This window comes from Musa acuminata, chromosome BXJ3-2, assembly GCF_036884655.1.
Source record: "Musa acuminata AAA Group cultivar baxijiao chromosome BXJ3-2, Cavendish_Baxijiao_AAA, whole genome shotgun sequence".
NCBI lineage: Eukaryota > Viridiplantae > Streptophyta > Magnoliopsida > Zingiberales > Musaceae > Musa > Musa acuminata.
The window spans coordinates 30,164,013-30,185,855 of record NC_088350.1 but is presented as its reverse complement, the minus strand read 5'-3'; the positions used below and the strand labels follow the sequence as shown (position 1 = coordinate 30,185,855).

General features: G+C 43.8%; 4 protein-coding genes and 1 long non-coding RNA gene across 6 annotated transcripts; 1 reads left to right on the top strand and 4 right to left on the bottom strand.

Annotated features, from left to right (window-relative positions):
• Positions 1 to 1,750: 1,750 nt before the first annotated feature.
• On the bottom strand, positions 1,751 to 5,346 carry LOC135631092 (G-type lectin S-receptor-like serine/threonine-protein kinase At5g35370). Its single transcript, XM_065138495.1, has one exon. The coding sequence runs from the start codon at positions 4,427 to 4,429 to the stop codon at positions 1,871 to 1,873; it is 2,559 nt and encodes an 852-aa protein (XP_064994567.1). The 5' UTR covers positions 4,430 to 5,346; the 3' UTR covers positions 1,751 to 1,870.
• A 152-nt stretch (positions 5,347 to 5,498) lies between these two features.
• LOC135631093 (WAT1-related protein At1g21890-like) lies at positions 5,499 to 7,360 on the bottom strand. The gene is made up of 7 exons (XM_065138496.1): positions 7,114 to 7,360; positions 6,890 to 6,952; positions 6,694 to 6,810; positions 6,378 to 6,615; positions 6,135 to 6,293; positions 5,896 to 6,047; positions 5,499 to 5,821 (listed from the first exon to the last, which is right to left on the bottom strand). Exons 1-7 carry the CDS (start codon positions 7,302 to 7,304, stop codon positions 5,650 to 5,652), a joined length of 1,092 nt encoding a protein of 363 aa, XP_064994568.1. The 5' UTR covers positions 7,305 to 7,360; the 3' UTR covers positions 5,499 to 5,649.
• Positions 7,361 to 10,057: 2,697 nt separating this feature from the next.
• LOC103975528 (UDP-glycosyltransferase 87A1) lies at positions 10,058 to 12,101 on the bottom strand. The gene is made up of 2 exons (XM_009390511.3): positions 11,459 to 12,101; positions 10,058 to 11,172 (listed from the first exon to the last, which is right to left on the bottom strand). The coding sequence occupies exons 1-2, from the start codon at positions 11,964 to 11,966 to the stop codon at positions 10,292 to 10,294; spliced, it is 1,389 nt and encodes a 462-aa protein (XP_009388786.2). The 5' UTR covers positions 11,967 to 12,101; the 3' UTR covers positions 10,058 to 10,291.
• Positions 12,102 to 12,218: 117 nt separating this feature from the next.
• On the bottom strand, positions 12,219 to 16,017 carry LOC103975529 (UDP-glycosyltransferase 87A1). The gene is made up of 2 exons (XM_009390512.3): positions 15,473 to 16,017; positions 12,219 to 13,343 (listed from the first exon to the last, which is right to left on the bottom strand). Exons 1-2 carry the CDS (start codon positions 16,008 to 16,010, stop codon positions 12,460 to 12,462), a joined length of 1,422 nt encoding a protein of 473 aa, XP_009388787.2. The 5' UTR covers positions 16,011 to 16,017; the 3' UTR covers positions 12,219 to 12,459.
• Positions 16,018 to 16,265: 248 nt separating this feature from the next.
• LOC135631652 (uncharacterized) lies at positions 16,266 to 21,209 on the top strand. Of its 2 annotated transcripts, XR_010494418.1 has the most exons (4): positions 16,266 to 16,756; positions 16,872 to 17,083; positions 18,740 to 18,885; positions 20,336 to 21,209. It is a non-coding gene; the product is annotated as an uncharacterized LOC135631652 (long non-coding RNA). The 2 variants fall into 2 exon arrangements; XR_010494417.1 differs by having other exon boundaries at positions 16,872 to 18,885.
• The last annotated feature ends 634 nt before the right edge of the window (positions 21,210 to 21,843 follow it).

Here is a 21,843-nt window from a genome sequence, read left to right as displayed (position 1 = left end):
AAAAGCAATTTGCAATAACCTATGGATTTAATTCTTTTATCCCTTTAATAAATTCAAACCTACTTTATGAAAGCTATTGATGTGAATTCGCAACCAGACATGTAGTAATGGCAGTATGTTGCAATTTACTAATACTACAATATAGTGTATATATTATACTGTATTCTACTAATTCATTATGTACATGTGCTTGTTTTAGTAGTATAGTTTATCCTACCCTACTAGAATAGCAAAGTATCATTGTATAAAAGACTTGCATACATTTGACTCATTTTACTAATACTACAATACATATGCGGCTTATGTAGTCTTCGTAGGATCTCGACTCAGCAATTATGTCATCAATAAATTGGAAATCTTCATGCATGTCCAAATCACAGTTCTCGTCATTGACTTGTGTGGTGACTCACATCCCAAGTTTCTAAGACCAAGCAATTTTTTACTACCACACCCATCGGATCATGCCCACTGTGAGCAGGTAGTATTCGCATACATGACATATATATATATATATATATATATATATATATATATATATATATATATATATATATATATATATATATATGATGGCTATTCATATATGTTTGTGCAAGTGCTTCACTGCCCACAAATTCTGCAACCTTGCTGGAAGAAAGCGAAGTACATGACTTGTAAGCTCTTTGGTTATGTTTGCTTGGTGAAGAAGACAAATAAAGTGAGATAATTTTGTGTCAAACAATGTCTACATGACTGAAACACAGATTGATTAGCTTTGAATCGAATATAACTACTGTGGTCAAATCCCTCGATTTAAATATATTTATTGTATTTTTTACTAATAATTTTTTAAAAATAAATATTTAACCTTCTAAGTTAAGTGATGTTATTTTTATCAATAAATTAAATAAAAAAAAATAAAAGATTAAATAATTATAATAAAAAATTTAAAAAAATATATTAGGTGGAAGGCTCATCTCCTCCTGTTCAAAGGAATGGATTCCTTTATTTCATTTCAGGTTTTTTTTTATCTTTTCTAAAAAATAAATTTTTTCTTCTATTCCTGCACATCTTTAAAATTTTATTTTATATTCAAATATATTATAATTATTCATACTACATGTATTTTAAAATTCTCTTATGTTCCTTCAAGTGTTTAAAGTTTTTGGATTAAAGTATATTATAAATATTCATGCTATATATAATTTCTAAAATTTTTATCTTGCATGATACTAGTTGTAATTCTTAATTTCTATTAAACTTATATAATAGTTGATTAGAAAATTTATTTACTCTCTTATGTAATTTTATTTTTCTTATTAACTACTATTTATTATATTTTAATGATTCCCTTCCATTATTGAGAGAAATATATGGTGAGGAATACTATTCCATCTACTATTAGAAATACCATATAAGTTTGTTTATTTGAGAAAAAAATTAATTCTTTAGTATAAAGTATTTTTCTCGTTGAGGAAAGTGCTCTTTCCATCATTTCATATAAGCTAATAAGATTAATTAAAATTTGAATATATATATATATATTTATTTATTTATTTATTTTACAGATAACTTATGAGATTTCGGCGTTGATGATTAATATTAAAATTTTCTACCCAACAATCTCCCAATAATACTAAAGATCGAATTTCGATGGAGCATATACTTACCTCTACTGCTAGTTAGAGGTTAAATTTTATTTTTGAGCTAATATTACTATATTTATAATAAAATATAAGATTATTTTTTACTTATATTTTGATCAATAAAATAAATTATAATAAAATATTTATAATAAATTCAAGATGTGATAACTACATAATGCTTAAAATCTATATTGTGATCCGTGATCGCGAAGGTAGGATAGGATATGGCTTCCACAGTTTGCGTGCTATCTCGGTCCCGACACCTCCTGTGACGACACGTAAGAGAGCAGCGGCGACGCAGAGGACCCGCTGCCGGCGCTTGTGGAGTTCGGCCCACACCCTCTCCTCGCATTCGGATCCCCGAATCCCCTCCCGTACGACCTCAAGAAGTCGAGGGACTCCAACCTCGGATGGGGGACCAGCATCGTTCCCTCCAGCATCGCGGCCACCTTCGTCATGCTCGGCCTCTGCGCCGGCTCTCGGTGCAGACAGCACAGCGCCACCTTCACTACCCTCTCCAATTCCGGCTCGTTCACCCTCCCTTCCAGCCTCGGGTCGGCCAAATCCTCGTACGTCCCCCTCCCGTGCATCTCTAGTGCCACCATCGGGAAGTACGTCTCCGGCGTGGACGAGCCACACGAACCGCTCGGCTCTGTCCAGAGCTGTTCCTTGCGGTTCTTCCGCCCTCTCACGATCTCCAGCAGCACCATTCCGAAGCTGTACACGTCCGCCTTGTCGGTGATGGCGGAGTTCGTTAGCCATTCCGGCGCCAGGTAGCCCCTTGTCCCTCTCATTGTGGTGAAGAGCCCCGACTGCTCCGGGCTCATCAGCTTGGCCAATCCGAAGTCCGCAATCTTCACTTGGTTGTGATCATGAAGAAGTATGTTCTCCGGCTTCACGTCGCAATGAATGATCTTGTGCTCGCAGCCTGTGTGGAGGTATGCGAGGCCCCGCGCCGCCCCGACAGCGATCTGGAGCCTCTCCCGCCACTCTAGCACCAGGCTGTGGCCGAACAGGGCGCGGTCGAGCGAGAAGCGGTTCATGTATTCGTAGACGAGCAGCCGCGACTGGCCCTGGGCGCAGAACCCCCGCAGCCGCACGAGATTGACGTGGTGGATGTTGCCGATGACGGCGATCTCCGTGCAGAATTCCCTCCTCCCCTGCACGCTGACGGCGTTGATCTTTTTGACGGCGACGAACGACTTGTCCTGGAGCTGTCCTTTGTATACGGAGCCGAAACCACCGGAGCCGATCCGTGTCTGGAAGTTATCGGTGGCGGCCTCGAGCTCAGCGTAGGTGTACCTGGTCGGCAGACCGGGGATCGCGATCTCGTCCTCCTTCCCGGCCTCTTCATGAGAAATTTCTGCAGTCGTTTGACGTTTGTTCCTCCTCCGCATTGCGTAACATACAAGGCAGATGGAGATCACCAGAAGAACTGTAGCCGTAGTTGGCAGTAAAACGACGAGGAGACGGGCCGAAGACTGAGAACCGCTCGAAGGCGGCTGCCGCGATGGCTGACTGAGCGTCTTGATGTAACCGGCGGTGGAGGTGTCGCCGCTGCCGTTGTCCACGATGAAGAGAGAACCTATCTGGTGCTCGAGGATGTAGCACGACTTTGATGAGTTATTGTAGAAGAAGCCGAGACAGGAGCAATTCCGAGAACAGAGGTCGCTGCATGCGGAAATGTTAGCTCCGGCAGTGATAGGCGTCGAGAATTTGGTCCCAAAGTAGTCGATTTGGCTACCCAAGCTAATGTAGGAGACCGAGCCACTGTTGTCCTCATCGGGACAAGAGGAGTTCGCCAAAATGGAGCCGTCGGCCGGGGAGCACCCGCCGGCCAGCGAAGCCCCGAACGAGGCCGGGCATCTACAGATGGAGTTATTGGCGATGGGGAAGCAGAGGCCCAGCGAGCCACAAACGGAAGGGAGGTCGCAGTCGTTGCTCGGCGCTACGAAGTCGGTGTCGAAGCTCAGGATCCGAAACTTGCCGCTGGGGTCTAGCTTCGCGATGCGGAACTCGTCGGGGGACGACGAATGCGGCGGCGGGGAGATCATCCTGAAGACGGTTGTTTGCCTATCGCCGGCAAGGAGGTAGAGCCCGGTGGCGTTTACGGCCATGTAACCGACCTCCAAGTTGGAGTCTTTGGTGAAGCGGACGTCAGTGGAGAGGGACCAGTAGTTCTGCGAGATCACGGTCCATCGCAGGAGGGCGTCGCCGGGGGTGATGAGGAGGCGGTAGTTTCCAGGGGAGGGGTCGTTGTCGGAGACAGCGGAGGAGAGAGAGGCGGAGGCAGGGAGGAGCTGGGACGGGAGGAGGGTGTCGGTGGGGTGGTCGAAGGAGGACCAGAGGGAAGCGTTGGCGGCGTCAAGGAGGCGGAACTCGCCGGAAGAGAGGAGCTGGAGGGCGACGACAGGGGCTGCGAGGCGCGGGGTGGACCAAGCGAGAGAGCCGTCGGGCAGAGAGAGGGTGAGGCCGGCGGGGGCGAGGACGAGGTTGGTGGAGGGAGGGACAGGGGCGGCGGGGTTGGCGGTCCAGACGACGGTTAAGGACGGGGCGTGGATTACGGAGAGGTAGTAGCGGGAGCTCTGTCCACCGGGGTTGTGAAAGCCAGCGGAGAAAGCGGAGGAGGAGAGGAACACGCCGGAGTTGTCGACGAAATGGAGGTAGGAGGCGGTGAAGTTGGGGTAGACGAACTCGTGGGCGACAGAGCCGGCAACGGTTAGGAGAGGTGCAGATACTGAGAAGAGTAGTAAGAGGAAGAGCCGCAGAATAGTAGGAGCAGAGGAGGAGGAGAAGGAAGCCATGGTCGGAGGAGACAGGATACTGAGGCCATCAGAAGTTTCAGCTGCGTGTTTAGTCTACAGTCAGTCAATAACGTTGACCGGGGAGTGAATGCCCGGAAGAGGGCAGGTGGGAAGACTGATTCAGCAGTCAAACATGTGATTTGCCATTAATAATGCACCCGTTATTTGCATGTATGATTTCTGTACATGATAAGAAATTGAAGCTTTGTCGTCAAGGTTGACTTTTGGGCAACGGGGACTCCAAAGTCTGTTTAGATTGCTCATCAAAAACCATAGAATTTTGATTCCAACAGGACCTACAATGGACTGCATTATTATGAAATACGATTGCACTTAGAATAAGAGGATGTTTTAGCACTATCTGATGTGTTTCCAAGATTAGTGGTCAAACTTAAAAGTCAAACAAGATGAAGGATTGGCAAGGCTAAGTTACTGGACAAAGATGTCTTCCTCAAAGTGTACAGTGGACTGTTGTCATGATGTATTGATGCCCTAGCTGACTAGGAAATGCAGCAGCAAGCTGTTGTTATACCCTGACGAAGACATTGTCACACGCCACCACCTCGTCCTCCTGCTTCGAGACGAAGAGATGTGTGCCAATGGAGGAAGATGCGTCTACGCATCAAGGGTTGACCTTTGGGACTTAATGGCACTGGTAGCACGTCTTGCATTAATTTCCTCTATCAGATGCCCGCAAGTGAGACGTCCAAACGTGTGCCTTTGAATGTTCTCTTGTGGAAGTTGAATTAGAAGGTAGATTGTTGCTGTCGGCCAAGTCCGTCCAGGAGGATGTACTGCTATAAATTTGATTTAAGCATTTTGGACTAATTATAATTATCTTAATATAATCCTATATTAGAATTGGACAAAGGCAAAGCTCAGTGGTGGTAATTAGAGCCACTAGATATATTTCCTCTCTCGCCATTCCCATTTGCATGGTGCTGTAGCCACTCTACCATCCAAGCACAACTTGCAGTGAGGTGAAGCACAAAGTTTCTGAAAAGAAAAGATGGTGGCACCAACACCAACCATGATCCCCATAGTGCATGCAAGTTGTGTGCACGAATCATGATAGTGACAAGTGATGACAAAGCTTATTGAAAGTATCAATCATATCATATAGTTCACGCATTGCGAACATTAGGAGGCATCACAAAGTTGCATACAGCAATTGTGTTGATGGTTGACTAGGTACAGACGTAGATGGAGCTCTCATCGCCTTAAGGATTCCTCGCAGGTTGGATGTCGATGACGGCGACGTGGTCGATCGGGCTCGTCTTCACGAGTGCTGCTTCCTTCTCCCTCGGCTGCGAGGGCTCCGTTAAGTGATCTTTGCTCTTCCCCCAGATGAGGGAGTAGAGGCCGATCACTATTATGACTGCACCTAATACCCTGCAGATTGATTTCCAGCAGAAGGTGTCAGCTGTTGGTGGTGGATTGAGACGGTTAACGCTGTAGCTACGTACCTTCCTAAGGTGATCTCCTCCGCCAGAATAATGGAGCCCATTATGGCCGTGATGATCATGCAAAGAGGGTTGAAGGCTGTGACGAAGACAGGGCCTCTCTCCTTCATCACGATGCCTTGAACATAGTAAGCGACTCCAGAGCACATGATTCCCTGCAGAGGAAGGGCGACAGCTGAAGAGCTTGCGAACGTATTCTTCTTCTAATGCACGGGAAGATGCGATCCCGAGAAGCATCTTACGGAGTACACGGCGGTGAAGAGTCTTGTGTCGAATCCTATCAGCCATGGCTTGGTGCTGCGCTCCATCACAAGAGCAAGGGCTCCACCTTGTCCCGCGCCCATGAGGCATATCAAGGTGCTCAGGGAGAGCTCTGCAGGATAGGACTTCAACGTGTGCGACTGTAACATCAAAATCCACCATGATGAGCCATCTTAACGTGTTCTCGTTCATTCAAAGTTCACCGTAACTGGAACCTCTGCTACCTGCAGGATGAAGAAAGCAGACCAGCAGAAGCAGCTGAACAGCAGCATGAACGTGCCGATAAGCCAGTGGCTTTCGTTCTGGCCGCTGTCCCCGGCGTGGTGGCTCCTTCCCTTGGTCCATACGAACTCGATGATTGGGCCTGTGTATAGTATCATGAGCAGTGCACCGATCACCGTCACCAGAGTGCCGACAACCTTCGCCTGGCTACGTCGTTTCTTGATATCGATCTTCTCCATCCTACCGACACGAACAGAGGATCGCCGGTGTAAGACGCAGTTTCGTGATCTAAAACTTTGATGTGTCGATAAGAATCACCTGAGGATAACGGCATTGACAAAAGTAACAGCAGGCAACACGTTGAAGAGGGCAGAGGAGAAGCTTGCTGATGTGTTCTTGGCGCCCATGTAGTAGAAGTTTTGGTCGAGCACCGGCCTGGATGAAGACACGTTAGCCAATTCTACTGGAATCGAAGCCAAGTAAGTGAAACAGTGGATGTTGGGTGGATCAGTACTCCAGGAACGCCAGAGCCATTATCTTGAGGAAGATGGCCAGTGTCATCTTGGGCCTTGTCTTCCTGGTATCAAGAGAGAGAAATCGACATTTAGATGGACTGATCTCATTCTGCTCCATGGCTGCCTCACCGGTGTGAGAGTGAAACTTATCATGCATTCACGCACATCAAATTCTTTCTTTTATATGAGAGAGGGAGAGAAAGAGATAGAGATGGAGAGAGACCGTTCAAACCAGAGAGCAAACGGAGCGACGACAGCTGCCGCGACGGCATTCCGGTACACGACAAGCACGTAGTGGCTCATGCCGCTCTTGAGCGAGGCGACGGAGATCACGTACATGCCCGAGTACCCAAACTGCAGGAACACCATGGCCAAGTAGGGCTTCACACTCTTCCAAGCACCACCAACAGCCATGGTCTTCTCCTCCACGACCTCTGCCACCTCTCCTCTACAATGCAGAGGCTCTAAGCCCACAGCAGCCTTATATAGGTAGCGAACCAAGTCCTACCCAGTTGAACACAGGAGAATCTCGTCCATCGGAGGGCCACGGCAGGTCTTACGACGTTCCATCACGTCCATAAACAACAGTGAGGACGAGTATTCCAAGCACTAACAAGGATTTGTGCCCGACAGAGAAGTTCGATGGGGAAGGAGGTGCTCGGACACTGGACGCTCTCTTTTGACATAGAAAAATGCGTATTGGGACGTGACTACGCAAAGCAAAGACCTTAATGGAAACAAGCACTAGTGGTTGCTGATGAGGTCTGGGCACCTATAGGTGGCAGCAGGTTGGGGAAGAGTGCCATGGTGCGCTCAAGCTCGGATTGCAGATTTTGGAGCTTATCTGAGCGACTGAAACTTGCAACCTTCCTTTAGTTCTACCTTCTCTGTCATCCAAGAAGAGTACTTAAGAAAGAAGTTGCAGAAGGAAAACTAAAAATCCTAAAGATCAATATCATATGCTGGGAATTCCTTCTCCATTTTGTGATGGTGCTGCCATTGTAAAGGACAGGCTGCTTTGTTCTATTATCTAAGAAGAATCTTAACAGGAAGCTGCATCAGATGTCAATCTTTCCTTTTTCCTTGGGGATCAGTTATCTTTTATGCCAACAAGAGATGTCAATAGGAGAAGAACCTGATTTCCACCAAATGGCACTAACTTGTAGTGTTTTACATGCACGATCAGCTGCATTTCTAACAAGGATGAAGGTTATCAAGATGAACGACAACACGAGGATGAAAGTTAAGCCTGCCAGCAATGTGCCATCAGAACAAGAATCTCAAGACAGAGAGCAGAGGTCATGGAGAATCAGCGAGGCTTAGGAGAAGTTGCATGGAACATATCTCAATCTGCTTTCATGCCCATATAATATTCTACCAAATTGAAAGAGTTCAAAAGCTTGGAACCTCCAGCCAAATTGGGGTCATGACCACCATTAGCACAGAACAATTGCATGACATTCCAAGTTTCTCCCTTGAGATGTTACAGCCACAATTCCATCGAATAATATACTATCCATTCGTCGATCTGCTAGGAAAAAGTAGACACGACGTGAAGGCGATCCATCAACTGAATCAAACCTGATGTGACAGGCAAAGCATGAAATCCCTGTGTTTCCAACTCAAGCCACGTAGAGCAGCAGAAAAGCTAGCTCAAAACACAACTTGTAATCAAGAAGATGATTCTGCTGTTATCCACCCAAAGTTGATGGTTTGAGCAAGCATTTTGTGCAGCTGCAATGAAGCAGATTTAGAAGACATTACAAAAGAGAAGTGTTCCATAAGCATCAGAACAGAGATGAGTAAACACTGCACATATAGATGTAGCAGTTCTACATCTACTGCTACATATTTGCAACATCTCATTAGAAATTACTGGCATTCGGAAAGCATGTTGTGGGTGTTAGAAGCACCAATATAGCTTTGCACAAGCAGCCCAACCATTATCAAACACATGTTGATCTTAAATCAAATGGTGCATGATCTTAAAGATGAAGTTGACTTGTCTGATTTTGATGATAATGCCTCCATAGTAACTTCACTAAGGACCAAAAAAGATATTATATTTATCATGCTTACTGTATGCAGAGGGAAGGGATTAGACATCACGTCCATTTTGCTCTGCAGTGAGAATAGATGGAGATACAAACGTCTACCAATTGATGGGATCTTACGCTCCAACAGCAGAAACAGCTTTGTTGCTACACACCTTCAATCAATGAACTAGATGATGCAAGTTCGATTTTTACCCATTTGCAGTGAAATCACCTGATACGAATCATGCTGAATCATGAGACTGCCTCATGAAGCGCATGGTGAGTTTACTGGATGTTCTGCATCGTGTTGAGCAAGGGAAAGAAGACATCTAAGGCAGAGGAGAGGATGGTGTGCCAGTAGTTCTCCCTCGAAAGGCGAAGTTTTCCAAGGCTTATCTCAACTCGCTTCAGCTTCTCCAAGTTTAAGTTAGAAGAAGAACGATGCCATGAAATGGCACTACCATTAGCTTCGCCAATCTCCAGTGCTTCAGTGAGGATTGAACTCAGCAACAGTAATCTGGAACTCGGTTTCTACAGTAATATGAATCCAGCCAACGTACACACCACCATGAGGCTATATATCCTTCGTGCTCGTTTGTTTCCTTTTCTTTCATCCTACGACTCTTTCCTGCTACTCTTACAAGAAGATTGATGTGAAGAAGGGAAGGTTAGCGGAGCAAGTGGGGCTCGAGGAAGAAGAAGACGGTGGGTCCCGGAAGTTGATGAAACCTGTATCTCGTCTTCATCATCCACTCCTCGCTGATCTCCTTGGTAAGGCTCAAGACCTATGATCACCGTTCGGCAGGCCCACTGAGGCTTCCTTGTTCCGAGGACGACTTCCTCCACATCCGGTGGCTCATCGGACACCAGTCGTCGGTGGACTCCCTCGTCGCATGCCCATGTACATGCTGTTAGATAAAGGTGTCCATTCTACTAGAGTTGCAGTAATCAGAATTGTAAGGCTGCTTTATGAACCAATAAACATAGGTCAAAGATACTTAAAGAAATAATACTCTCTCCCTCATTAAGATTTATGATGGATTCTTCTGTCTTTAGATTTTAGGTTGTTAAGTAACAAATCAATAGACCAAGCACCTCAAGACTGAAAGAGGATCATCCTCAACAAAGTCAGAACACAAACAAGAGAAGTCTTTATCACCTCAAGACTGCAAGTGGATCATCCTCAACAAAGTCAGAACACAAACAAGAGAAGTCACAGAGTTGTTATCACAGCCTAAGACCTGAGATTTTAGCTAATACTTGTCATTGGAAAACCCTCAAATGGAAGTCCTTGCACATCAATCAATGTTTCTGCTCTTGGTCTTACAAAGCACAACATCAGCAGCTATCAGACTAACCTCCTGATCAATCATTACACTTCATAAGGCCATGTAGGAAGGAAGTGATGCCAGTGTCGGAAGAACCACCTTCCTCAATCGCTTTAAGAGAAGCTATTCGGAGTTCCGTGGCTCTTCTCCTCATCTCTGTACTCTCAAGGCCATTGGAATCCATTAGTCTCTTGACAAACATGGCGATGTCATCTCTTCCAATAACGTTGTCTTCGCCCAACTTTTCCTTCAAACTGAGACCAACCTTCCATTCTTCTACAACAAGTCGGCTATTAGCTATTTGATCCCATAGTAGGGGGAAGGTGAGCATTGGAACCCCTGCAAACACAGCTTCCAGAGTTGAATTCCACCCACAGTGAGTCAGGAATCCTCCAACTGAAGGATGATGCAGGACCCTCAGCTGGTCGCACCATGGCACCACGAGGCCCGATCTAGCACACATCTGCTGAATTCTGAGAGAGTCATCACGAGCAACCCACAGGAACTTGGGTTGGCTGGCACAGAGGCCCATTGCTATCTCTTCCATCTGTGACTTTGAGACAGAGAGGAAGCTGCCCAATGAGACATAAAGCACAGATCGTTCCATCTGGGAATCGAGCCAGCTGAAGTAGTCGTCCTCATTGCCACTGCATGGAATTGAGCCGTTCACTTGTGGCAGCATGTAAGGAATACAGGGTCCGACAGAGTACACAGGGCATGAGAGCTCTGATCGAAGTGAGTCAAGTACACGAGGCTCGAGCTCGTAGAAGGTAGTGAAGAGAACAGTTTGTGCCTTTGGAATCCAGGAGAAGGTCTCCAACACTCTCTCGGTTGGCTTCTTCATTCGAATTAAGGGCATGAAGTCTGCTGATCTAAGAGAAGTTAGGCCAGGAATCCATTGCGCCAAAAGATCTCCTCCTGAGTGGAAGTCACAAGTATCAACACGATGCCACAAGTATCAGACCAAAGTACTCTTTTTTATCCTATACACGCATGCTAGAAGAAGTAAGAGAAGCAGCAAACAGATGAGACTTGAATCAGTAATGCTTACAGAAGAGCTGATGGAATTCAAGATAATTGCTGAAAGCACAACCTGCCACGATAAATTAGATTGCTATGGAGAACAATTGATCTTTCTAACATTATTTCTACGAGTGTTGCATCATCGGAAGAAGATAATGTGCCCAAGAAATAGAAAGCGGACCTATTGCGTGGTCAGGCACGGCTGCCTGAGGCCGCAGCAGGCCAGGGACGCGGTCCACTTGGTAGAAAACGGAGAAGAAGGCGGCGGACATGGTGAACAGCGAGGCCACCGGGATGCCCCTGCGGTTGCCGATCGCCACGGCCCAGGGCAGGTACGAGTCGGCCACGATGGCGGCCGGTGCGGGCTCCAGCTCGTCGAGGAGGCGCTCGAAGGGGTCGCCCATCCTGGTGAACACGGCGTCGAGGAACCCGGGGAAGTCGGCGGCGCGGCCCGACTCGGAGGGGATGACGTTGGGGATGGTGCGGAGGCGGATTGCGGTGGGCGGCGGCCGGCCGGGTGCGGCGCGGAGCAGGGCGAGCCACTCCTCGGTGACGACGAAAGTGACGAGGGCGCCGTGGGCGGCGAGGAGGCGGCACAGGCACATCATGGGGTTGACGTGGCCGCGGCCCGGGTAGGGAACCGCCACCAGGTGGCAGGTCGACGAGGCGGCCGCCATGGACTCTGTCATTCTCCCGTGCGCCGCTTAATGTGTGGGTTGAGAGAGGTGAGAGCGAGAGAAAAGGCGCAAAATGAGTGAAGCTGGTGAAGGCCACACAATGGGCATGGCGTTTGCCCTATTGTACGTACGATATTTATTTTCTGGGAGGACCACATGCAGATGTGCTTTGGCTAAGGCTGCTAAAAAGACTCCGCACATTTTGATCGTTTATATCATGTCGTATGACGGAAGAATAAAACCAATCAAGCTGGAATCGAAAACTCAAAAGAGTCATCAATCCGACAAACATTACAATTCAATGTTGGCAGATACAGAGAATGCATAAACAGAAGTTTGATACAAGTCATAGTTGATGCACATGTGTAGCAATTCAACACACCTAGCACATTCATAGCTGACATGCATCATCCTCAAATGAAGTCCTTGGCCTTAGGTTTTAGAAAGACAAATCACAACCTAAGAGCAATATTTCCGTAAATAGTCTTACAAAGCAGAATATCTATTATTCAGTTTTTGACTGCTTAAGTCCTTTTAGAAAAGAAATGATGCTACCGTGTGATGAACCACCTTCGTCGATCGCTTTAAGAGAAGCCGTCTGCAGTTCTCTTGCTCTTCTCCTCATCTCTTTACCCTCGACGCCACCGTCCGAGTCCATGAGTCTCTTGACAAGCATGGCAACATTATCTCTTCCAACAATGTTGTCTTTCCGCAACTCTTCCTTCAAACTGAGACCAATCTTCCATTCATCGACTACAAGTCGGCTATTAAGTGGTTGATCCCACGCTATGGGGAAAGTGAGCATTGGAACCCCTGCAAATATGGCTTCTAGTATTGAATTCCACCCACAATGAGTCAAGAATCCTCCAACCGAAGGATGATGCAAGACCCTTAACTGGTCACACCATGGCACGACAAAGCCCGATTTACCACATACCTCCTGCATTCTTGGAGAGTTGCCATGAGCAACCCACAGAAACTTGGTTTCACTGGCACGTAAGCCCATTGCAATCTCTTCCATCTGAGATTCCAGGACTGAGAGGAAACTGCCCAACGAGACATAAAGTACGGATTGCTCCTTCTGGGAATCGAGCCAACTGAAGTAGTCGACATCGTTGCCACTGCATGGAATTGACTTGTTCACTTGCGGCATCATGTAAGGAATACAAGGGCCCACAGAATACACAGGGCATGAGAGCTCTGATCGTAGCGAGTCAATTACACGAGGCCCGAGCTCATAAAATGAAGTGAAGAGAATGATTTGTGCTTTTAGAACCCAATAGACAGACTCCAATGCTCTGTTTAGTGTCGTCGCCATTGAGATGGACTTGACATCAGCTAATCTAAATGAAATTAGGCCAGGAACCCACTGTCCCAAAAACTCTTCTCCTGAGTAGAAGTTACAAATATCACAAGTATGCTGTAAGTGTCAGACCAAAATATTCTTTTTGATCCTATGCACATATGCAAGATGAATTAAAACGAGCAACAAATAAACAAATCACTGAAAGCACAAACTTGATATTATTTCAGTCCAGATTCTTATGTGCAAATTGAACTTTTAAACTGAATCGTGTTTTACCTTCATATAAAATGAAACAGAAGAAAAAAATTACTCTTTTGGCATAACGGAAGCATGAAGTTCTGTACTATACTATGGATCTATTTTAAAGAAAGGTATAATTGAATTAGTCTTTTTGGTAGGATGAGCCTTGATAAAATAGGACAATTGTTCTTTTGCAAGCAATCAGGATTGGAGTCACCAAAACAACCTCTCTATAAGACTATTTATTAACTCTCCTCAAACTTAAAATTGGCTGGAACCTCAAGAAGGCCCTAGCTTTGTTCTATGAATCATGCGACTGAATACAGATGTTGTTGATGGTATGGCAACCTACTAAAAGAGAATTAAAAGAAACGCCACAATTTGCAAGCACATGGTGTGGTTCCATCTTATGATCAAACTACAAATTGGTTTTCAGAGAGAGATTTTGAAAAGAGAGAAATGAGTCCAGCAGGCATATGATAATGTCTTATAAATAATGCATGCATACCCCCTTACACTAGGCTTCTAGGGGTCTTATGCATTTCCTGCCAATCTCCTTGGAGGCAGCGAATGATCCTATTGACGATTTCAAAATAGGAAAACGAAAATGGTAGAAGACTAACTTATTAAGTTTGTTGAACCTGAACACCGGCCCAGTGCTTACGTTCAAGTTAATAGGTTAATAATAGTTGCATGATCTTTATAAGTAACTCTTAGTCCACTTCCGACGGGTGATGTGAGACTAAATTGGGATTGTTAAAATATAATACCTGGATAGGCAACATGTGATTAATCAAATTTCACCCACAACAAAACCCCTACTCTTCAAGGTTGATCTTGACTAAGCTGATGAGAGTCTGTGGTCCAGACTAGCTTATATACATTAAAATGCATTTCTTGCACTAAGTTGATGTGGGTAGTTTTAAGCTGCAGCTGATCATTGCTTCAAGGGAGTGATTGCCACAATTTTGAGCCACTTTATTTCATAAAAAATCAAGAGTCACCATTGTATCACCAATAAAAGATTGACACATGGACAGAACCACACATTGGACTCTTAAGAAATTCCACAGTGACCTATCAGTTCACCTGCCACATCAGCACTGGGTTTTTCTTTTAAACCAAGCTGTTTAAAATCTCCATACCATAAAAAGGATTTAATTCAAAGGTAAGGGTATCCACTTTTTTTCGTTGCTCCCAATTACCGTATTTCCAATTCCATCTATTCTTGCAGGACCCTATGGTTTCAGCTCCACGAGTCCACCTTGGAGAATTGCCACCTTAGCAATTTCCACCACCTACTTGGAACATGCTTCGTCAATGTTGGCTTCAATTCTCCTCCTCGGGCAGACAATCGATTAGGGTCTCCTCAATAAGAAACTTCTAAGAGACCAAATTTCACATTTTTGGGTAATGAACAATCAAATGTACTTGTCCCATGATGCTAAGCATCATTACGTTAATTATTTACAAATTTTTAGATCTCAATGAGTGGTTAATGAGCAGGTTTGCTCAGGAAGCTCCTTTTCTTGAGATTACGCTAGTTTAAATTTGATAGTATAATTTGCTACATGGATTTTGATGTTTGTGGTACTCCAAACAATGTTATTGAACTTACCTTTATCTTTTATTTAAGGGTTATTTTCAAATCTATTAATTGGATTTCATTCTGCCAGAAATAATAATTATGGTTAAGAAGTACCGCATAGGTTTATAATTAAGCAAAAACCCATCTCAATTATCAACTTTTGTTATCTATATTTAACATACCCATCTGAGATGCAAGAATTCTAAAAAAGTCACAAGATTGTTGCATGATTCTAAATAATTGGAGTCAATAATTGCCCCAAAAGCTTAAGACTGGTAGGAATTCAGTTACCCTTTCTAAAATTCTCTCTCAAAGTGCAGCATCAGAAGAAGGTATAGAAATAAAGATTAAAGAAAAAAAACATAGGGAAATGAGCGAGAAGACCTGCGACGTGGTCGGACACAGCCACCAGAGACAGCAGATGACTAGGGATGCGGTCGAAGTGGTAGAGAACGGAGAAGGCGGCGGGGGATATGGTGACCAGCAAGGCCACCGGGATGCCCCTGCGGTTGCCGGCAGCCACCGCCCACGACAGGTACGAGTCGGCGATGATCGCGGCCGGCGGGAGATCCAGCTCGTCGAGGAGGCGCTCGAAGGGGTCGCCCATCTTGGTATAGACGGCCTCGAGGAAGCTAGGGAAGTCGGCGCCGCGGCCCGCCTCGGAAGGGATGACGTTAGGTATGGTGCGGAGGCGGACGGCGGCAGGCGGCGGGACGGCGTCGGCGGCGTGGAGGAGGGCAAGCCAGTCCTCGGTGACAACGAAGGTGACGACGGCCCCGTGGGCCGCGAGGAGGTGGGACAGACACATCATGGGGTTGATGTGGCCGCGGCCCGGGTAGGGAACCACCACCACGTGGCAGCTCGCCGCAACGGTTGTGGCGTTCGCCGCTTTTGCGTCGAGATTACGGGGGTCGGGATCCATGTGTGCCCTCTTCTTTTGGGGGTGAGAACCGCATGATATATGAGTAGTGAGTACACGTGCTCTAAATCGATTGGATGTGTCAAAACGGGTTGCATTTTTAATTTAATTTGGATTATATGTTTTTAACCGGATTTAAACTAAAAAAAATGCAGTATTCCAAGTTCGAACGAAGTTTTCAGGTTTAATTTTTGTCGAATATTAATATAGACGTCACCTGTACAATGACGGTTATAGCCGAAACGAGGAAGGAAACGGCCGACCTCTCCATGGCGTCGTCTCTGCTTTGCCTCTCTCGCCCTCCTTTCTGCAGCGTGAGTAGAGGTTCATCCTTCTCGCTCCCAAGCTCACCGTCCTTCCCGACTTCCTCTCCTGCCTTAGAGTTATTACCTCTTTCCTCCTTTTCTCTATCGTCACACTCTCCTCTCGCTGACCCAAAACTCCGATCTCGTTGGCCGCTGTCGTAGCACCGAGGGGCCCTATCCATTTGCTGGCGGAGTCCTCGCGCCAGTACACCAAGGGATCCTCTGTGAATGGACAACAAGGTCGCCTAGGTACCCTCTGACGAGGAGCTCATGGCGCTCCGGGATGACGTCTCCAATTACACGATCGAAAGCGACGCCGTGAGAAACCAAAACTCTCAATTCTCTCGGGATTTGTTTTTTTTTTTGCGTCAAAGTTGCGATTTTGATGGTGTCCTCAGTGCGGGTTTCACCTCATTCGAACCACCAAATTGCGGGGTTTACCAGGTTCGGATGCGAAGCTCTTCTCTTTTTGGGCCGTTGGTTTGATTTTTGTTGGTTAAATGAGCTAAAGTTGTAATTTCTTTTAGTTTTTCTCTCTCTTTGTGATCGCAACTAGCAGAAGGGGTTCAATAGGCTAACGATTGAGAGACTGAAGGAGATTTGGTGTTATAGGAAGATTAAGCATGAGATGGGGCTGCCTTGTCGAGGGCAGAGAACAGAGAATAACTGCCGCATGCTCAGGGCAAGAAGGTTGCTGTTGCTGGCAAGAAAGAGAGCTGCTCGTCAAGTAATCTGTTCATCACATATTCTCTTAGAATTGCTTCGACCGTGGTGAGTTATGTTCTGTTGACAACAATTTCTACAGGCCCTTATGGGTGTTAATAATCCAACTATGTGATAGAGAAACTTTTTCAGGTTCTGTTGTTGCTTTATGAAATGCACCAATACCATGGTTGACTTGTGATTGAATACACGGTTCATTATTGAGTCATAATATTGGCATTTTCTACTCTTAAAACTTTAAAACTTAATATTTATGTAACTGAGTTTCCGTTCGCCATCATGACCCTGAAACTTTTGCTGCAAATTATTTTGTCGTTTAAAATAATCTTTGTGTTGCTAACTCATGGCTACTGAGTCTTTTATAGTAGTTGACTGAGGCCCCTCCACCCCACCTTGAAAGATGCACCGGTAAGGCTTAAGATGTTATTTATGTTTTCCCATCTGTTGACTTTAGTTTCACAAATTTGTCATAGCCATCATTGAACACTGATTCTTTTGGATTCATCGAAGATTTATGCAACGTTTCTCTGAGTGATCCTTTATTGTTTTGGAGCAAATACTTGGTTGTCGCATAGCAAATCTTTGGGAGTGTCATTCTACAATAATGATTAATGTTTATAATAACCATACCATGGTGATATTATCAGATACTGAATTCTATTTTATCTTTTTTTTATTTTAGTTTATAATAATTATTTCTTGGCTATGATAGGAAGAAAGTTGTTTCTGTAGCTGAATTTGCACCTGCAAATACATTTCCACATTGAACAATATTCGTAGCATGCAATCGCTTTAAGTATGATTCCTGTATTCATTGTTAAGATTCTTAGTGCGCACTACCTTTGGCAATTATTTTGCTTGAACCTGATTGTTTGCACAATATTCTTTCCCTAGCTCAGTCGCATAACTAAATTAGGACTTAAAGATTGAACTCTGGAACAACTTTGTTCATTGCTGTAATAATTCTCTTGGACCATTCTTTTAGTTTCCTCCTTAAGAACGGTAACCTTATTAAGTTGGTTCTTTTTACTTCTTTTGCAATTATTGTAAGATCACGTTGATCATCTTTGACTGAAGTTGCTTTTAGATATTGGAAGAGTGTTGTAGTCTAAAAATGATTAAAATGATACATGCAACTCTTTCTAAATGAATGAGATGATAGACAAGGTAGACCCTGGATACAAGTAGCAAATCACAGTGGTCTTTTATGTGGTTATGATTTGCATATGCGAATGGTTATCTTTCTTGTCCAATTACTTTTGGCTATTCATATGAATTATAGTCATGTGATATCTTCAATCTTCTTGTTGATGTATGTTTGGTTTTGAGGAATGAGTACATTTCATCATACATCATAGCTTTACCGTGAAATGTGGGAGGTCCTCCGCTGTATGTGTTTGGCTTCACAATAATTGTTTTCTTATTCCATAGTGGAATTGCCTCAACTAAAATGAGTACATTTCATCATACATTGTAGCTTTACTGTGAAATGCGGGAGGTCCTCCGCTGTATGTGTTTGGCTTCACAATAATTGTTTTCTTATTGCATAGTGGAATTGCCTCAACTAAGCAGAGTTAATTTCTTTTCCAATTTTGTGAAAGATTTTTTTAATTTTAGATGAAAAGCTGAATACTGAAATGACAAAATCGAATATACAGTTTCTGATCTCTGACTCTTATATCATTATGGATTGAATTGAGACAGGTAGAGCTCCCAAAAATTCATGATATGTGATAGGCATTTGCGGAGGGGACATCATTTTGTGAAAGAGAACAAGGAACTTCAAATCCAGTTTGCTTTTGCTACTTTTGACTTCCATCTAATTCTCAGTGATGCTTATGTTGAAGAAGGTAGTTAACTGTCACTGAGTGCTTTCCTTAATGCAATGGAGCCAATTGAATCTATTTTTCTTCTGTTTGAACTGGTTTACTGAAGCAATCTATTCGAATGTGTTTATGCTGGTTTCAAAAGAAAGATTGCACAGACCTTAGAAACAACTCAGATCTTTCTTTTCTTAATGGAAAAGGGAATTCCAAAAACTTGGATGGGAAGAGCGTGAGTGATGATGCCATACCTAATGGCAAGTCGGTAATGTGGATCAATGCAATTTGTTTTAAATCACTATCTCCTGCAGGTTGTCTACCTATGCGGTGACCTGAAATTTCCTTTTCTAGAAAATTGCCATTTCTAAGAGAAGGTTTTCAGCCAAATGGAGAAGAAATGGTTTATCTAGAAGAACCCAGATTGTAAAAAGTCGAGATATGTGGTTGTTATTGTTGTGTCGTTCTTGTTCTTGTTACCTTTGTTGCTTGTGATTTTATTCAAGTTTAAGCCTCAGACATATGTTATATATGCACTACTTGAGACCTCATCCTCTTAAGCTGATGCCGTGCACTAAAATGGGAATGCTGCTTAAGTTGCAACATAAGTGGCATATTACAAACTTACCTTCTAAGAATTAATTGGGACCTCTGCTCATGATTTTGCATAAGCAATTACATGGTATGTTTAATTAGGCTCTATAATTTTCTTTGTATGGTTGTATAAGCACAATCCTGTACTTTCTGTCCAATGATCTTTAAGACTTTGATCATTCATTTTTTTATTCGATTTTATAGTCCACATAATTGATTTGACATGTATTACTTAGGCTTGAACTTAGTTGGATACAGGTATCTAAACATGCTAAGTCACAACTAGAATATTGATACAGTAATATGCTAGAATAATTAAAGCCTGTTTAACTTTAATACACTACAGGCAACTCAGGAACTCTTTTGCTGGTATCAACATGAACTCAGTTTTAACTAAGAAATATGTTGACAACGGTAGCATACTCGGGTTTAGGCTGCTAGATCTGCATTTCTCATATGCATTCTCGCATACTTGGGCATGTTGAGTGTTTCCATACAGCATACAGACCTGTTCTTTTCATGGCTCACTGTATGCTTTCATAAAACTGTGGCCTTTCTTCATATCGGAATAGTGACATCTTTGAAGCACCAAAATACTCAAATCTGTTACAGTGATGCTCAGCAGTGTTAGTGCATAGGGTTTCATAGTGCTGAGATAGCTGACGTTTCGCACCGCTTGTCGCGGTCTCTCCGGCTGCAAAAACGTTTAAAAAAACTATCCAAAATAAGTCATTTTTAGCTGCGCGAGCAAGGTTCACTCTGATTCGAACCCTCTCAAAATTTTATTTGTTATAGTTTCACTCCACTTTGTTGACTTTTGAATTTCTAAAGCTATATGGAGATCACCAGCACTTTGAAATTGCTTAAATTTTGTCATGTTCTGCAGACAGATGATAGAAGGCAAAGAATGGCCACTGTTTGTTGCAGGCGGGAACAAAGCATTCATGTGTGTCAAACATGACCGGAAGCAGAAACACTATCATTCTTATGAGTGTTGCGAAATAGTCGATGGCTCTGCAGAGTACAAAGTTCGAGGGACAAGTTCAAGCGCATCACAGATAGGTATCATTAGATTTGTGTGAGAGCCTGTCTCCAGCGTATGGTACCTGCAGAGATGTCTTACATGAGGTGGTGGATGCTGCAGCGGCTTCAACATATGCACTTGTTGTTCCTGCAACGCCATGTGAGCTGCCACCAGTTCATGCTTCTCACAAGTAGGATTGCAGTACAATGGGAGTGCTCATCAAGTGACCAAACTCTGTTGCAAGCTTCCAACAAGCCATGTCCAGATCTTGAGAAATGAGAAAGCATAGAAGGAGCCAACACTATGCCTGTGGATCTCTGCCTTGGATTGCACCTCTTATCTCTCTTATATTAGTATCTTAGATCGAAATGTTGCAGTTCCAGAGAAACAAATCCCTACCTTGGATTTGGGTTATTGCTGTTCTACCGCAAATGATTATGTTTCTGGCAGGCATCCCCAATATCTACTTGACTGCAGTGCTACACATGATCTTACTGCCACACTCTCCTATTTTATTTCTTTTGGTACATTTCCTCCTAACTTATTGAGCTGGACTCGATAGCATGCTTTGACGAAGTACAAGATTCCAATGCACACAACTACAATGTACAGTTAGACCAAATTATAACAGAGGATCAAAATAGATATGACTTGTGGTGATGATTAAGTAGCATTATATCATCCCACCATGTTTCATGATGTTTCAACGAGCAGTTGTGGAATAATGTTTTTGATATTACTTGAGCTAAAGATACATGTCTTTCAATTATTGTTTATTATTGTTCCGTGAAAATCCTAATTCGATTGATTTATAAAGATTTGATGGATATATTACGATTAATTTTTAATTTAAATATTTTAAAATTAATAATCTAGTTTTAATAAAATTAATAGATTAGTTATCTAATATTAGATCATGATTAGAAACTCAAGTAAAAAAAATATTGTTATGATAAATTATCATTTTTTTTATAATTATAATATTTTCTATAGTGAATTGACAAACTCGAGTGATGAGATAATTTTAGACTCATTGATTTGATAATCGTAAATTATAGAGTTTAAATATTAAATCTAAATAAATGATAGTATGAACATTAAATCTTCATAAAATAATTTAGATATTGTGTAACATCATATGTGGAATTAAATTAAAGATGTCATTTATTGACGAAGTGGGGGAGGTCTCTTCCTGTGCTCGGGTCACTCGGCCCAGACACAAGGCGTAGGGAGGAAGAGCAAGCCACCGGATGGCCGGGCGCTGTCGGTGGTTCTGCAGCACCGAGAATGGGCAGGTGAGGGAAAAGGTGAAAGCAGCGACGCCAATACTGTTTGCATTTACACCTTGACGAGCTTTGTTCCGTTCCTGT

Excerpts from the sequence above, each read along its gene's own strand:
- LOC135631092 (XM_065138495.1), bottom strand. The coding sequence starts at position 4,429 with ATGGCTTCCTTCTCCTCCTCCTCTGCTCCTACTATTCTGCGGCTCTTC.
- LOC135631093 (XM_065138496.1), bottom strand. The coding sequence starts at position 7,304 with ATGGCTGTTGGTGGTGCTTGGAAGAGTGTGAAGCCCTACTTGGCCATG. Across the intron at positions 6,953-7,113 it reads TTTGCTCTCTGGTTTGAACG|GAAGACAAGGCCCAAGATGA; the intron begins GTCTCTCTCCAT and ends TCTTGATACCAG. Across the intron at positions 6,811-6,889 it reads ATGGCTCTGGCGTTCCTGGA|GCCGGTGCTCGACCAAAACT; the intron begins GTACTGATCCAC and ends GTCTTCATCCAG.
- LOC103975528 (XM_009390511.3), bottom strand. The coding sequence starts at position 11,966 with ATGACAGAGTCCATGGCGGCCGCCTCGTCGACCTGCCACCTGGTGGCG. Across the intron at positions 11,173-11,458 it reads CGTGCCTGACCACGCAATAG|GAGGAGATCTTTTGGCGCAA; the intron begins GTCCGCTTTCTA and ends ACTTCCACTCAG.
- LOC103975529 (XM_009390512.3), bottom strand. The coding sequence starts at position 16,010 with ATGGATCCCGACCCCCGTAATCTCGACGCAAAAGCGGCGAACGCCACA. Across the intron at positions 13,344-15,472 it reads TGTGTCCGACCACGTCGCAG|GAGAAGAGTTTTTGGGACAG; the intron begins GTCTTCTCGCTC and ends ACTTCTACTCAG.